The 15515-nt window shown below is 38.5% G+C and overlaps 1 protein-coding gene across 1 annotated transcript; it reads right to left on the bottom strand.

Moving 5' to 3' along the window:
• Window positions 1–333: 333 nt before the first annotated feature.
• Window positions 334–15066, bottom strand: LOC121856699. The gene is made up of 3 exons (XM_042352390.1): window positions 14869–15066; window positions 1118–1238; window positions 334–887 (listed from the first exon to the last, which is right to left on the bottom strand). The coding sequence occupies exons 1-3, from the start codon at window positions 14955–14957 to the stop codon at window positions 591–593; spliced, it is 507 nt and encodes a 168-aa protein (XP_042208324.1). The 5' UTR covers window positions 14958–15066; the 3' UTR covers window positions 334–590.
• Between the last annotated feature and the right edge of the window lie 449 nt (window positions 15067–15515).

Here is a 15515-nt window from a genome sequence, read left to right on the forward strand (position 1 = left end):
TAACTAAAATAAGAATTGGCCCACGAAAGGTTTTGAGTTTGACACCACTGATATAAAGAAATACAAAAATGAAAAAAAAAGTGAGAAACCCGACCTAGACCTATGAATTATTATTATTATTACTATTATTATTATTACTATTAGTCATTATTATTATTGTTGTTATCATTATTATTTTATTTACTATGAATTATTATTATTATTACTATTATTATTATTGTTATCATTACAGTATTATTTTATTTACTATGAATTATTATTATTATTGTTACATTTTCGCCCCCTAGGCCCCGATGTGGGTCAGTGACTTGTGCCCGAGTGGGCTAATACAAGTGTAAAAAAAAAAAAAAAAAAACTAACCATTCCGAAATCCGAAAAATTCCGAAATCTGAAACACATCTAGCCCCAAGGATTTCGGATAAGGGAATACTGTAATTACAAATAAAACATGACAGTGGTGTCTTCAAGCAACTCCTCACAGATGTCCTTTGAATGAATTTCAGAACAACATTAAGTTATTATTTTTATAGAATTTAAATTGTGATCTGACACTTGTTACTTCTTGCAGTCCATCACATTGCCCCTCACTCTTACCTGATGGCATTTCCTCGAGTCACAGCTTTTGTTAATTCCTTTGTACCCATCATCATCTCCTCCTCCATGCCACTCATTTTGTTTACCTCCTCCATATCTTCCTCCGTGACCTTTTCTGTGTCCTCCTCTATGAGCTGGAGGATCCAGTGAGCCTCACGACCTGGGTAATGATCAGTTACTCTGACTTGGGCATCCAGGATCTGCCAGGTGAGGAAGAGGGCCCGCCCCCTTGTCTTGTGTATCAGGACTACATCCCCTCTGGGCAGCCTCACCACATCCAGGGCACTTCCCTCCTGAAGGGAGACACCTTACACTGTGTACTATAGACTTGCTACTTCTTTCTCTCACTTTATGCACATTAACAACAAACAATATACAGTAACTGATAAAACTTGTTTGCTTTGTTTACTGTTATTTGAAAATGTGATTTTCTCTTAGAGTAACAACAAAAATTTATTTTAATTCACCAGATGATGAACACAGTATTATCTTAAGGTTACAAGACAAAGATGCATCTGCTCACCTCATGTCCAAAGTGCATTTCCATCGTGCTGCCAGGCATAATCAGAGTGAGTATGTCCGACAGCAAGGCAGAGGTCAGGAGATATTGTATTGCACCAAATCTTCCAAGCACAGGCTTAAATCTGTGAAATTAACATAGACATTGTCACGTATTCAGATAGCCTCAATCATATCACTCGTGAAAATTCTAATACCTGTACCACATGAACCTGCTCGTGGGAAATGACCGCCGGCCGCCATTCTGACGTCTACCTCCATTGACGCTTACCTGCTTTTCTCGCCCCCCTTTGCCAGATGTTACAGTACTTGGTGCAAATTCCACCAATCATAAATCACGATTGACCGTCACGTCATCCACAAACTCCACCCATATGAGGTTTTATAAACCGCTGTTCAGCCCAGCAGCAGCATTTGCTCTCCTACCTTCCTAGTTTACTATAAAAACACCCTTTTTGGTCGACGGGTCACCTCCCCAGTACTATTGTCTCTGCTGGGTCTACCTACAAGGCCTTCCTGTGTCCAACCTACATATCGGCTCATCTTATACACTAAGTCCTTACTCCTTTGTCTTAGGGGTCTTGTCCCAGCCTTAGTTATATCTGTGTGAAATATGTGATTTCTAAGAACTCCCCTAACCTGTGTATGTATATGATACTGTTGGCAAATACATGGGAGTCTTACTAGAATTTAAGTGAATCATTATCTTTACATACGTGGTTCTTGGTGCAAATAGACCTTCTAACATTCTTATAAGAGTTTACTTAATTTTTAACCTTGTTCTTGTGTGATTATTCAGTAAGAGTACTTATGTTAAGTTCTGACCTGTGTCTAGGTCATATTATAATTATTATTTCTATGTAAATAAGTATAGTAAGTAAACTGTCACTTAATTGATAGCTATATAATTTACTTCTGTTAATTATATAGCTTCTAGTAAATTGAGGGAAGAATATTGGTGGAGAGAAGTGGATGGGATTAGTGTTCATTGGTAACAATATACAAGAAGAATGAGACTAAAATCCTCCATAGTTTTGTAATTTGTTCATGATTTATTGACACTTTGTAAAATGAATATGGAGATTTTGTTTTTGCATTAGTGTATCTGAGCTGCCATAACACAACTTTAATCACCAAGCCAACAACTGGTTAACAAGGTGTGTTGTAAGTAATCGCATATACAGTGGTCCCTCGGTTAAATAACGCCTCGGTTAACGAAATTTCGGTTAACGAATTACCATCCATAACAATTTTCAATTCGGTTAACGAAAAAAATTTGATTAAAGAAATCCTTACGAAAATCACGTTTTGTTTTGAACATCAGCTGATAAGCTCAGGAGGTACTCAGCCAATTCAGTAATCTCTTCTATATTTACATTAATTTCCAATGGAGGAAATATCAAGAAAAATGTGCTCTTTAATATTTGCGCATTTTTTATACAGTATTAAAATTATTGGTCATTCTAAAATTTAGCTATCCAAGCTGTCTACATAAAGTTTTTCAACTATTATTTTTGGCTCGATATATGTAACTTTATTCATTTATTGAAACTCATTTACATGCACACACTGTCCTAAGGGCAAAGGTGAACTGTACAGTGGTCCCTCGGTTAACGAGCACAATCCTTTCTAGAAGGTTGCTCGTTAACCGAAAAACTCGTTAACCGAAACCATTGTTTCAATGGGTTTTTGGATAATTGGTTCCGGCTCACTGAAAATTGCCTAAATTCAACATAAAAGGTAGAAAAGTACTCTTACTTTGAGGTGTGTATGTAGAAGGCTCCTGGATGATGATGATGATGATGATGGGAATTAGAATGGGGGTGGAGGAGAAGGGAGAAGAGAAGGCATTGGGGTGGAAGAGAAGTCACCCCATTTCACCCATAAAATTTTAGTTCTCTTTGTGTAATTCAAGATTATTTTCTTTAAATCAACACTGCACTGCATTATATATTGTCAATATTTAAAATAAATTTCAAAATGACCAATAATTTGCTTGCAAACACAGAAAAAAGCATTTAGTTGAAGAGAGTCTCAAGCAAGATGTTACCTCCACTGAAAAGACACAAAGACTGACGCCTGTATGGTGTGTTGAGAGGCTGGATGACGCGCACAAAACTAGTTTCATTACCTTCAATTATGTTCAATAATTGTTAAAATTACTAAAAAATTTAATATTAAACTTTTAAAATTATTGAATAGTATAACCTTCTTGATATTTGTTAAAATGGTAAGGAATTTAAGCCCTAGAACCGATTACTGTATTGGCGGACTAATACTACAGCTGGTGGACCACCAAATGCAAGCGAAAACAATTTCAGGTCGGCTCGTAAGAAACTCATTAATCGAGGGATTGCTCATTAACCGAAGTTAAGAATCTTATGGAAGGTAACTCGTTCACCGAAATCTCGTTAACCGAGGTGCTCGTTAACTGAGGGACCACTGTACATGTAATCAGAATAATGTACAAAATGATTACTAAAATTTTTGTCTAGTGCAACCTAGGGCATGTTTACATTCAAATTAATCACTATCTTATAAGTATTCCAGCAATGTAAATTATATTCTTCCCGGTCACGTCTATGAAATTGTATAAGCAAAAACCAAATACGCAATCTAAAGGACATAAATAAACAAATTTATACTTCACCAGACCTCGGCACTAACTGTCAAACATGTCACAATCACCCCTCCTTCCCCCCCCCCCATCCTCCCAGCGAAGGTTGCTGGTTATACAATAGGCTGTAATCTTATATACGGTAATGTCTCAGAATAAAGTTAGGAGAATATAATTTGTATTGTTGGGATCCTTGCAAGACAGCGAATAATTTGAATATAAACATCATATATTTTGCACAAAAGATAAAATTTTTGCTCTCTAATAAAATTCTTAAATTAGATCTAAAATTTGTATGTCTAATGCAAATTTTAGCTTGTTTATATTCAAATTAGTCACTATCTTATAAGAATTCCAGCAATGTAAATTATATTCTGCCCGGTTATTTTTATGAATTTTCTGAGCTAAAAACAAAAACTCAAGTAAATAAACAAATTAAATACTTCACCAGACGCACTATCTGTCAATCAAAATACACCTCACCTCCTGCTCCCCCCCTCTTCCCACACTCACTCGTTCGCTCCCTCCCTCCCTCCCTACCCCCACCTTCCCAGACAAAAGTTTGGTGTTTTCATTAGGCTTGAAAGTGTTTATCTTATATAATATCTTAGACTAAAGTTAGGAAAATATAATTTGCATTGCTGGAATCCTTGCAAGACAGCTAATAATTTGAATATAAACGTCATATATTTTACACAAGAGATAAAATTGATCACCTGTATCACATTACAGTAGTGATTTAAGAGTAAGAGTATACAGTATTACCCCGCTTTACACGGTTTCACTTTCCGCAATTCTCATTTAAAAGGTACGTTGCCAGAACCAGACTTTCACTTTCCGCGGTGCATCTACTCATATACGCGGTGAAGTATACAGTTTTACCCCGCCTAACGCGGTTTCACTTAACGCGTTTTCGCATATACGCGGTGCCTTGCCAAAGCTGAACTTTCACTTAACGCGGATTTTTTCTACATATACGCGGTGAGTGTCCGGCTCGGATGCTATTTTTAGATTTTGCCCACGCGCCACGCGCCACCCGCCCGCCCGCCCTGCCTGCCTCTCCCTCCTCCTCCCTCCGCTTGGGCAAGCGGCGCGGTAAGGTTGCGCAGTGTGTGTCTTTGTTGCGTTATCACTGACGTCATATGACGTCTCGGACTGTGATTGGCCATGCAGCCCTACCCCCCTCTGCTGCTAGCTGTAATTGGCTTAAAGTATTATGACGTGACTACCCCGGGGAGGGAGGGAGGGAGGAGAGACGACGCTTGACCTAGCCGCGGCAGTTTCATCCCTCAAGGCCACCCCGGGTTAACGCGCATCCATTGTTCCGTAAAATGGCTTCCGCCGGACCACCACCGCCCCCAGAGAGAGACCTTTCCTCACCTGGACCCAGCGGCACTAAACCAAAGAAGACACGACGTTCATTAAGCTACGAGGTGAAGTACCAAATTGTTCAAGATTTGGAGAAAGGAAGACGCCAAGTTGATCTCGCGCGCCAGCATGGCGTCAACGAATCTACGATTCGTACAATCAAGAAAAATGCAGCCAAGATCAAAGACCACATGAAGATCACAAAGTCTGCAGGTGCTTCATCTATCAGGTATTGCCAGAACAGGGTGCTGGCAAAAGTGGAAACTTTGCTGGTGAGTTATTTGGTGCGTCAGGCGCGACGCAACATGGCGGTGGACACGCGCTCAGTGCAGGAGTACGCACGTGAGCTATACGCAGCAGTGACACGTAAACTGGGAATTGCAGAGCCCAAACCCTTCAATGCTTCCTCTGGTTGGCTGCATAGGTTTAAGAAGAGGAACAAGGTCAGCAACATCAACATTGGTGGTGAGGAAGCGAGTGCTGACCGTGCGGCGGCTAGAGATTTTCCTCCGTTTTTACGTGAGATTATGGAGGAAGGACAGTACAGTGACGACCAGGTGTTTAACATGGACGAATCTGGTCTTTTCTGGAAAAAGTTACCTTCCAAGACCTTCGTTGTCCAGTCTGCGAGCAAGGTAAGGGGCCGGAAGATGCAGAAGGAACGCATCACCGTCCTGTTTACCACCAATGCCTCCGGTACCTGTAAACCAAAGTTATCGGTGATTCACAAAGCCCGCAAGCCGCACGCCTACAAGAATATGGACATGAACAAGCTTAATGTCCACTGGCTAACCGCACGTAAGGCGTGGATGTCCTCTTCTCTGTCCCTCTTCTGGTTTGACAACTGTTTTGTTCCTGACGTGCAGAAATTCTGCGAGCAACAGAATGTTTCATTCAATATTTTGTTGCTCCTTGACAACGCACCAGGACACTCGCCCCTACTTATGGATCGTCACCCCAACGTAAAAGTGGTCTTCCTTCCTCCCAACACTACGTCATTAATCCAGCCTATGGACCAGGAGTTGATCTGCAATGTGAAAGCTGCGTACTCTGCAAAGAAGTTCAAGCTCCTGAACGACTCTACCAACACCAAGGATGAGTTGCGTAAGCTGGGTGACACCGACAGCGAGAGTAAAAGCGACGAGGACAAGGAACAAGAGGCGGCGACTCAAGAACTTCTCGTCAAACAATTTTGGAAGAAGTTTAACGTCAAACAAGCTGTAGACTTCTTGGTGGAGGCATGGGATCTGCTGTCTATTGCTACGATTCGTCACGCATGGAGACATGTGTTGCATGGCATACCAGGTGAGAGGAGGAGTGAACCTGTGACTGGTCAGGTTCAGACTGTTGCAGTAGCAGTGGACCTTGCCAGAGAAGCTGCGCTCAGTATTACAGCTGAAGGCTTCTCCGAGACCACCAACGAAGACATCATGGAGGTGATCAGAGATCCTGAAGTGACTGCCGACGAGATGTTGGAAGAAGAACCCGCCAGTGAAGAGGAGGAAGAAGGTGCGTCATTCTCCGAAGAACCTAGTTTAAGTCATAGTGATATTAAGTGTCTCATAGAGTTTACAGAAAAAATTAAGTCCATCGTTTCCCGCGACAATGACGATGAACGCCATGACGTCTTCCATACCCGACTGGTGCAGGCTATGGAGCCGTACATCAAGGTGTATCACGACAACATCAACACCAGCCGTCAGAAAAGCATAACCGAGTTCTTCGCCCGCAACCCACCACAGCCAGTCCAAGCCAGTGATAGTGAGAGTGAAGTTGATTTTGAGGGATTTGTCAGGGAAGCCATGACAACTGTAAGTGACAGTGATATTGATTCACCTAGTAATGGTGATTCACCTAGTAATGGTGATTCACCTAGTAATGGTGATTCACCTAGTAATGGTGATTCACCTAGTAATGGTGATTCACCTGAGGGGCAGTAATCTGCCCTCTGCCTCGGAACCAGCCTCCATCCCCGTATGCCGACCCATCTCTTCTACTACCGTAAGTGTTCCGCAAAAATTTTCGTTTTGTAACCTATTCTTTATTTTTCCTATGTTAACCTTTATCTTTCCTAACCTAACCTCTTCAATATTACTTGTTTTTCATGCCACCATAAAGTTAAGATAGAATTTTTACTACAACATAGTTATTTGTCGTCAAAAAGTGGAGTTTGGGGGTCGGGCTGGGTTCTATTGGAATTAATCCCATATGTTCTGTTGTTCACTTAACGCGGATTTCACTTAGCGCGGGACCCTCTGGGTTCTATTGACCGCGTTAAGTGGGGTACAACTGTAATTTTTATTTTATTTTTTTATTTAGCTCATAAAATTCATACAAATTACCCGGCCAGAATATAATTTTCATTGCTGGAATTCTTACAATATGATGATAATTTTGAATATAAACATCATGGATTTTGCATTAGACATACAAATTTTAGATCTTATGTAATAATTTGGTTTGCACAAAGCAAAAATTTTATCCTTTGTGCAGAATATATGAAGTTTACATTCAAAATATTCCCTGACCTGTAAGGAATCCAGAAATGTCAATTATATTATCCTAACTTTAGTCTGAGTTATTATTTATTACTAAAAATGTAAATATACTATTTTCTCCCAATCGCTTCTCTGGTAGGGAGGGAGGGAGGGACCGACCCAGCTAGGGCGGAGTATTTTGATTGACAGACAGTGTCCTTGAAGAATATTTCTTTGTTTATTTACTGAAGATATATGTTTTAGCTCATAAAATTCATACAAATTACCCGGCCAGAATATAATTTACATTGCTGGAATTCTTACAATATGATGATCATTTTGAATATAAACATCATGGATTTTGCATTAGACATACAAATTTTAGATCTACTGTAATAATTTGGTTTACACAAAGCAAATATTTTATCTTTTGTGCAAAATATATGAAGTTTACATTCAAAATATTCCCTGACCTGCAAGGAATCCAGAAATGTCAATTATATTATCCTAACTTTAGTCTGAGGTATTATGTATTACTAAATGTTAAAATCTAGAGTTTTCACCCACACATTTATCTGGTAGGGAGGGAAGGTGGGGGGTGGGGGGGGAGGATTGGGACCGACCGACCCAGCTGGCATGAGTGTGAGGAAGGGGGGAGGCAAGGTGGGGTACTTTGATTGACAGATAGTGTCGCTGGACTAATATGATGATCATTTTGAATATAAACATCATGGATTTTGCTGGACATAGCCTACAAATTTTAGATCTAAAGTAATAATTTGGTTAACAAAGCAAATATTTTATCTTTGTGCAAAATATATGAAGTTTACATTCAAAATACTCCCTGACCTGCAAGGAATCCAGAAATGTCAATTATATTATCCTAACTTTAGTCTGAGGTATTATTTATTACTAAACGTTAAAATTCTAGAGTCACCCAAACATTAATCAGAGAGGTAGGAGCTAGTGAGCTGGGAAGAGGGGGGGATTTGAGTCCATTATTTGAATGGACATTAACCTGGCGACTGTATTTCTCTTAAATATTAATTGTGTGAGCATACCATCATAAAATTTAGATGTTATTTTTACTACAACATAGGTATTATGTCGGAAAAAGTGGAGTTTGGGGTTCGGCCAGTCTCTATTGGAATTAATCCAATATGTTCTGTTGTTCACTTTCGCCGGTACCCTGTGGGGTTCAATTGACCACGTAAATGGGTACTACATATGTATGTATGTATGTATGTATGTATGTATGTATGTATGTATGTATGTATGTATGTATGTATATGTATGTATGTATGTATGTATGTATGTATGTATGTGTATGTATGTATGTATGTATGTATGTATGTATGTATGTATGTATGTATGTATGTATGTATGTATGTATGTATGTATGTATGTATGTATGTATGTATGTATGTATGTATGTATGTATGTATGTATGTATGTATGTATGTATGTATGTATGTATGTATGTATGTATGTGTATGTATGTATGTATGTATGTATGTATGTATGTATGTATGTATGTATGTATGTATGTATGTATGTATGTATGTATGTATGTATGTGTATGTATGTATGTATGTATGTATGTATGTATGTATGTATGTATGTATGTATGTATATGTATGTATGTATGTATATATATATATATATATATATATATATATATATATATATATATATATATATATATATATATATATATATATATATATATATATATATATATATATATATATATATATATATATATATATATACAGTATTACTCGCTTAACGCGCTACTTAACGCTGTGATATACGCTGTGCCTTGCCAAAGCTGAACTTTCACTTAACGCGGCATTTTCATCATATACGCGGTGAGTGTCCGCCTGAGCTATTTTTAGATTCGCACCACCCCCACCGCCACCCTGCCTGACTGCCTGTTTTAGCTCATAAAATTCATACAAATTATTTAGCCAGAATATAATTTACATTGCTGGAATTCTTATAATTTGGTGATTATTTTGATATAAACAAATATATATTTTGCATTAAACATACAATTTTAGATAAAAATTGTTCTCTAGGTAATTATGTTATCTTTGTGCAAAATATATGACATTTATATTCAAAATATTCCTGGTCTTACAAGGAATCCAGCAATGTCAATTATATTATCCTAACTTTAGTTTGAGGTATTATTTATTAAAATTTAGTGGTTATCCCACACATCTCCTGGGACGGTTGGTGGGGGGGGTGGGGGAGGAGGGACCGACCGACCGACCATCTGTTACCCCGTGAAGAATTATTTTTTTTTATTAACTGAAGATATTTGTTTTAGCTCATAAAATTCACAAATTACTCGTCAGAATATAATTTACATTGCTGGAATTTTATAATTTGGTGATCATTTGAATATAAACAACATATATTTTGTATTAAACATACAATTTTTAGATAAAAATTTTTCCTAGGTAATTATGTTATCTTTTGTCCAAAATATATGACATTTATATTCAAAATATTCCTGGTCTCAAGGAATCCAGCAATGTCAATTATATTATCCTAACTTTAATCTGAGGTATTATTTAATACTAAATGTTAAAAACTCTTGAATGGAGGATTGGTGGGGGTGGGGGAGGGTTGACTGACCACGTTGGAAGAGGGGGAAAGGCAAGGTGGGGTACTTGATTGACAGATAGTGTCGAAGAATATTTTTTTTTTATTAACTGAAGATATTTGTTTAGCTCATAAAATTCATACAAATTATCCGCCAGAATATAATTTACATTGCTGGAATTCTTACAATTTGCTGATCATTTGAATATAAACATCATAGATTTTGCATTAGACATACAAATTTTAGATGTAAAGTTTATTCTGAGTAAATATGTTATCTTTGTGAAAAATATATGACATTTATATTCAAAATATTCCTGGTCTTACAAGGAATCCAGCAATGTCAATTATATTATCCTAACTTTAGTTTGAGGAATTATTTATTACTATACCTGGTTTTCCCCAAAAATTTCTCAGAGGAAGAGCCAGTGAGTGTAGTGTGAGAAGAGGGGAGGGAGTTGAGTCCATTATTTGAATGGACATTAACTTGTGACTGTATTTCTCTATTTCTCTTAAGTATTAATTGTGTGCATGTACCATCATAAATTAAGATGTTATTTTACTACAACATAGATATTTGTCGTCAAAAGTGGAGTTTGGGGGTCGGGCTGGGTTCTATTGGATTAATCCCATATGTTCTGTTATTCATAGCGGTTTTCACTTAACACGGACCCTCTGGGTTCAATTGACCGCTAAGTGGGTACTTTACATGCTGATAACACATGGAAGAAACACGAGTTCCCAAAGCTTGTAATTCACATCTTCAGGGGTGAGTACAGACTGTACTCACCCCTGAAGATAATTAAACAACGCACCGTGTTTTCTTCTTTCCTTTGGTTATCAGCATATACCTAGATCCGCAGCACCTACAGTGATTTGCCCCGATTGAACCCTCGGGGTACTGCATAAAATGAACACCGCGTAAATGGAATAACAGAACATATGGGATTAATTCCAATAGAGACTGGCCCGACCCCCAAACTCCACTTTTTCAGACACAATACCTATGTTGTAGTGAAAATAACATCTTAATTTTATGATGGTATGCACACACAATTAATAATTAAGAGAAATATCAATAATATTAGGTTTTTTAACACTTACATTAGTAGAAAAGATGGCTGGGCAGACGGGGATGGGGGGTTGGTTCCGAGGTAGAGGGCAGATTATTGGCCCTCACCTGTATCACTTGTATCACTATCCACCACAAAGGCTTGCAGGGCCTCTTTGTCAAACCCCTCAAAGTCCATATAAGTCCATATCCTCACTATCACTGAATTGGGCCGGCTGTGGTGGGTGGCAGGTGAAGAACTCGGTAATGTTTTGATGACTGAGCGACCGCGTATATGAGTAGATGCACCGCGTAAAATGAAATTCTGGTTCTGGTGAAGTAGAACGTAAATGTAGAATCGCGTAAAGCAAAACCGCATAAATCGGGGTTTTACTGTATATGCAGTCATGCGCCGGTTAACGTCCTAGATGCATTCTTGGAAACATGACGTTAACCGAAATGGACGTTGTCCGATCATCACAGAAACTTTGTATTTATACTTACGTGTATGTGGAATACTATATACGTACATATACAGTGACCCCTTGTTTAATGAACTCAATCAGTTCCAGAAGGTCGTTCGTTAACCGAAAAGTTCGTTAACCGAAACCATTGTTTCAATGGGTTTTTTGGGTAATTGGTTCCAGCTCACCGAAAATTTCCTAAATTAAACAAAAATGGTAGAAAAGTTCACTTACTTTGAGGTGTGTATGTAGAAGGCTCCTGGATGATGATGATGATGGGAATTAGAATGGGGGTGGAGAAGGAAGAAGAGAAGTCATTGGGGTGGAAGAGAAGTCACCCCATGGCACCATTTCACCCATAAAATTTTAGTTCTCTTGGTGTAATTCAAGATTATTTTCTTTAAATCAACACTGCACTGCATTATATATTGTCAATATGTAAAATATATTTAAAAATGACCAATAATTTGCTTGGAAACACAGAAAAAAAGCGTTTAGTTGAAGAGAGTCTCAAGCAAGATGTTACCTCCAGTGAAAACAGAGAGAGACTAACGCCTGTTTGCTGTGTTAAGAGGCTGGATGCCGCGCATTAAACTAGTCACTTTACCTTCAATTATGTTCAATAATTGTTAAAATGACTAAAAAATTGAATGTTAAACTTTTAAAATTATTGAATAGTATAAACTTCTTGATATTTACTAAAATAGTAAGGAATTTAAGCCCTAGAACCGATTAATGTATTGGCGGACTGATACTAAAGCTGGTTGCCCGGTCAGTGCAAGCGAAAACATGTTGAGGTCGGTTCGTAAGAAATTTGTTAACCGAATTTTTGTTCGTTAACCGAATTGAAGGCAGTTCGTTAACCGAAATTTCGTTAACCGAGGCGTTCGTTAAACGAGGGGTCACTGTACACTTTTACTCTTAAATCACTACTGTAATGTGATACAGGTGATTAATTTTTATATCTTGTGCAAAATACATGACGTTTATATTAAAATTATTCACTGTTTTACAAGGATTCCAGCAACGCCGGGCAGTTGCGGGAGAGGGAGGGAGGGAGGGAAGGAGGGAGCGAGCGAGGGGGCATGGGGGGAGGGGAGGTAGTACGTTTGACAGTTGGCACCGGCCCAGGTCTAACGCATGTATATTTATCAGTTCTTAAGTGACTAAGCTTCTCTCTTATAAAAAGCCAGTGAAATGACCTGGATGAATATAATTAACATTGCTGGGATTCTTGTAACATACTGATTAATTTGAATATAAACATGCTATAATTTGCACTAGACAAAACAATTTTAGTACCGTAATCAAATTAGTACATGTGCACTCCAGCTTTGCACTAAGGTCATTTATTTCTATTACGTTTCTTTTAGTATGGTGTGTGCATGTAAATGGATGAAAATAAATGAAGAAATCTATGTAAATCTACCCAAAAATACAGTTGAAAAACTTTTTTATAAAATATACTGCAGTACTGTACACTAATGTACAACAATTTTTATCTCTTGAACAAAATATATGACGTTTATATTCAAATTATTGGCTGTCTTGCAAGGATTTCAGCAATGCAAATAATATTATCCTAACTTTAGTCTGAGATATTATATAAAATAAACATAAAGAAATCACCAATCTTTTGTCTGGGAACACAGGGAGGGAAGTAGCCAGCCGAGCGTGAGGTGAGGTGACAGAGTGTCTTTATTTATTTGAGATAAGATTTGACAGTTGGCGCTGAAGGCCTGCCTGGGTGTTTATTTATCATTAGTTAAGAGTGACTAAGTTCTTCTCATAATTTGCCACCCAAACGACCTGAGTGAATATAACTTACATAGCTTGTATTCTTGTAAGATAGTAATTTATTTGAATACTTGTACCTGTATAAACAAGCTATATTTGCAATAGACATAACAATTTTAGTACGGTAATCATTTAGTACATGTACAATACAGGTTTGCACTTAGGTCCATTGTTACTGTACAATATTGACTAAATTCACTAGATAACGTACGCCTGGCAGCACAATCTATAAGAATACGCGATGCATACGTGACTGTGCCCGCTCTAGGTCCATTTAGGTTCACTAGGTCCCATTATTTGATTTTTTTTTTCAATTTAAATTTTAATTGTTTATTCCTTGATAGAGGAAGTGGGTCCTAGTGCTGTCACTTGGTACCCCTGTACCATAACACCAGAAGCAACTGGCCAGTGTCACAAGTATATACAGTACAGTACAGTCATCCCTTGGTTATCGCGCCTAATTGGGATCCCGCCGATAACGAAAGTACAGAACCTATGGGATTTATTGTAATTGGTTCCAGGCACCCAAGACCCAACCCCAAGTTTCCCATTTTACAACCATTTAAACCCACTAAATATATATACTGTATAATGCTATGGTAAATATCATAAATACACATAGGCATGGCTAGGTTTATTACAAAGTGATGAAAAGGGTACGCTTAATACTGTAGTCCACAAAACATGTAGCTATGCTTTTTTTATTTGCTCCCCCATCATACGAGTCCGTTTTCTCTCACATCAGGATGCCTGAGTCCTCTGTTTTCTCTCTTAATCTTAGAGTGCACCAGAGACTTCGTTATTCTTAGTAATGCCACAGAATTTGAAATTGCAAACCCAATTACAGCAAATGTGTTATTGTCAATTTGTAGGTGAAAGATTTTATCCTCAATAGATGTAGGTTAACATTTCACCTGTAGGCAAATGCTTAAAAAGAGCCTAAAGAAGGAAGCATATTCCTTTAACACATAATATCTGACCAGTATGGGGAGGATCATCGTATCTCCGTCAGGGGGTCGTGGAGTGATGGTCCAGCAGGCGTCACGGAATTTTTTTTTTTTTTGGGGGGGGGGCACGGACGTATATGTGATCGGACGTTAACCGGCGCATGACTGTATATTGATTTAAGGGCAATTTAGGGGAATTTTAGGAGTATTTCTGACTTTATGCATTTTTGGCTCTACTTTGTATATATTTTCTGTGAGCTGGAACCAATTACCCAATATCCCATTGAAACAATGGTTTCGGTTAACAAAATTTTCGGTTAACGAACGACCCTCTGGAAGGAATTGAGTTTGTTAACCGAGGGACCACTGTAAAGGTAAACTGTGTCACTTGATAGTAATATCAACAGTACTCACAACCTACATGAAAGTGGTGTGTTGTTCATGTTGCCTCGTAGTACAAATGACATGTCTCCACAGCTGGTCAACTGGTTCAACCCTCAGCTGGTTCATTGTTTCTGTATTCAACTGGTAGACAGGTTCAACACTTAGCTGGTAGCCAGGGTGGTCAGCTGGTCGCAGGTGGTACTCTCGTTCGTCCAAGACCTGAAGGAGGGTAATGAAGCTGCCTATGAATTGTTGAAGGAGTAAAACACACACACACACACACACACACACACACACACACACACACACACACATCACCATAGATGACAAACTAAATTGGAAACCACACATCAATGAAGTTGTCAAATCCTCCAATTTCCGTCTCCACCTCCTCCGCCGACTCAAGTCCCTCGGAGATCCTGCGCCCAAGATCCTCAGTGTTTACTCAACATTCATACTTCCCAAGCTCACCTATGCCTCCCCTACCTGGTCTTCCTCCCTAAATGCCACACAATGTAAACACCTAGAAAAAGTGCAACAGAGGGCATGCAAGATAATTCTCTCCCCTTCCTACTCCACATATCAAGAAGCGCTCAACACACTGACCATCACCACGATCTCATCTGCAAATTTGGTGAGAAGCTCTGCACCATCCTTGACACCAGCTCCTACTAGCACCCGAGA

The sequence above is a fragment of the Homarus americanus genome, unplaced genomic scaffold (assembly GCF_018991925.1).
Source record: "Homarus americanus isolate GMGI-L3 unplaced genomic scaffold, GMGI_Hamer_2.0 scaffold42515, whole genome shotgun sequence".
In the NCBI taxonomy this organism is placed as follows: domain Eukaryota; kingdom Metazoa; phylum Arthropoda; class Malacostraca; order Decapoda; family Nephropidae; genus Homarus; species Homarus americanus.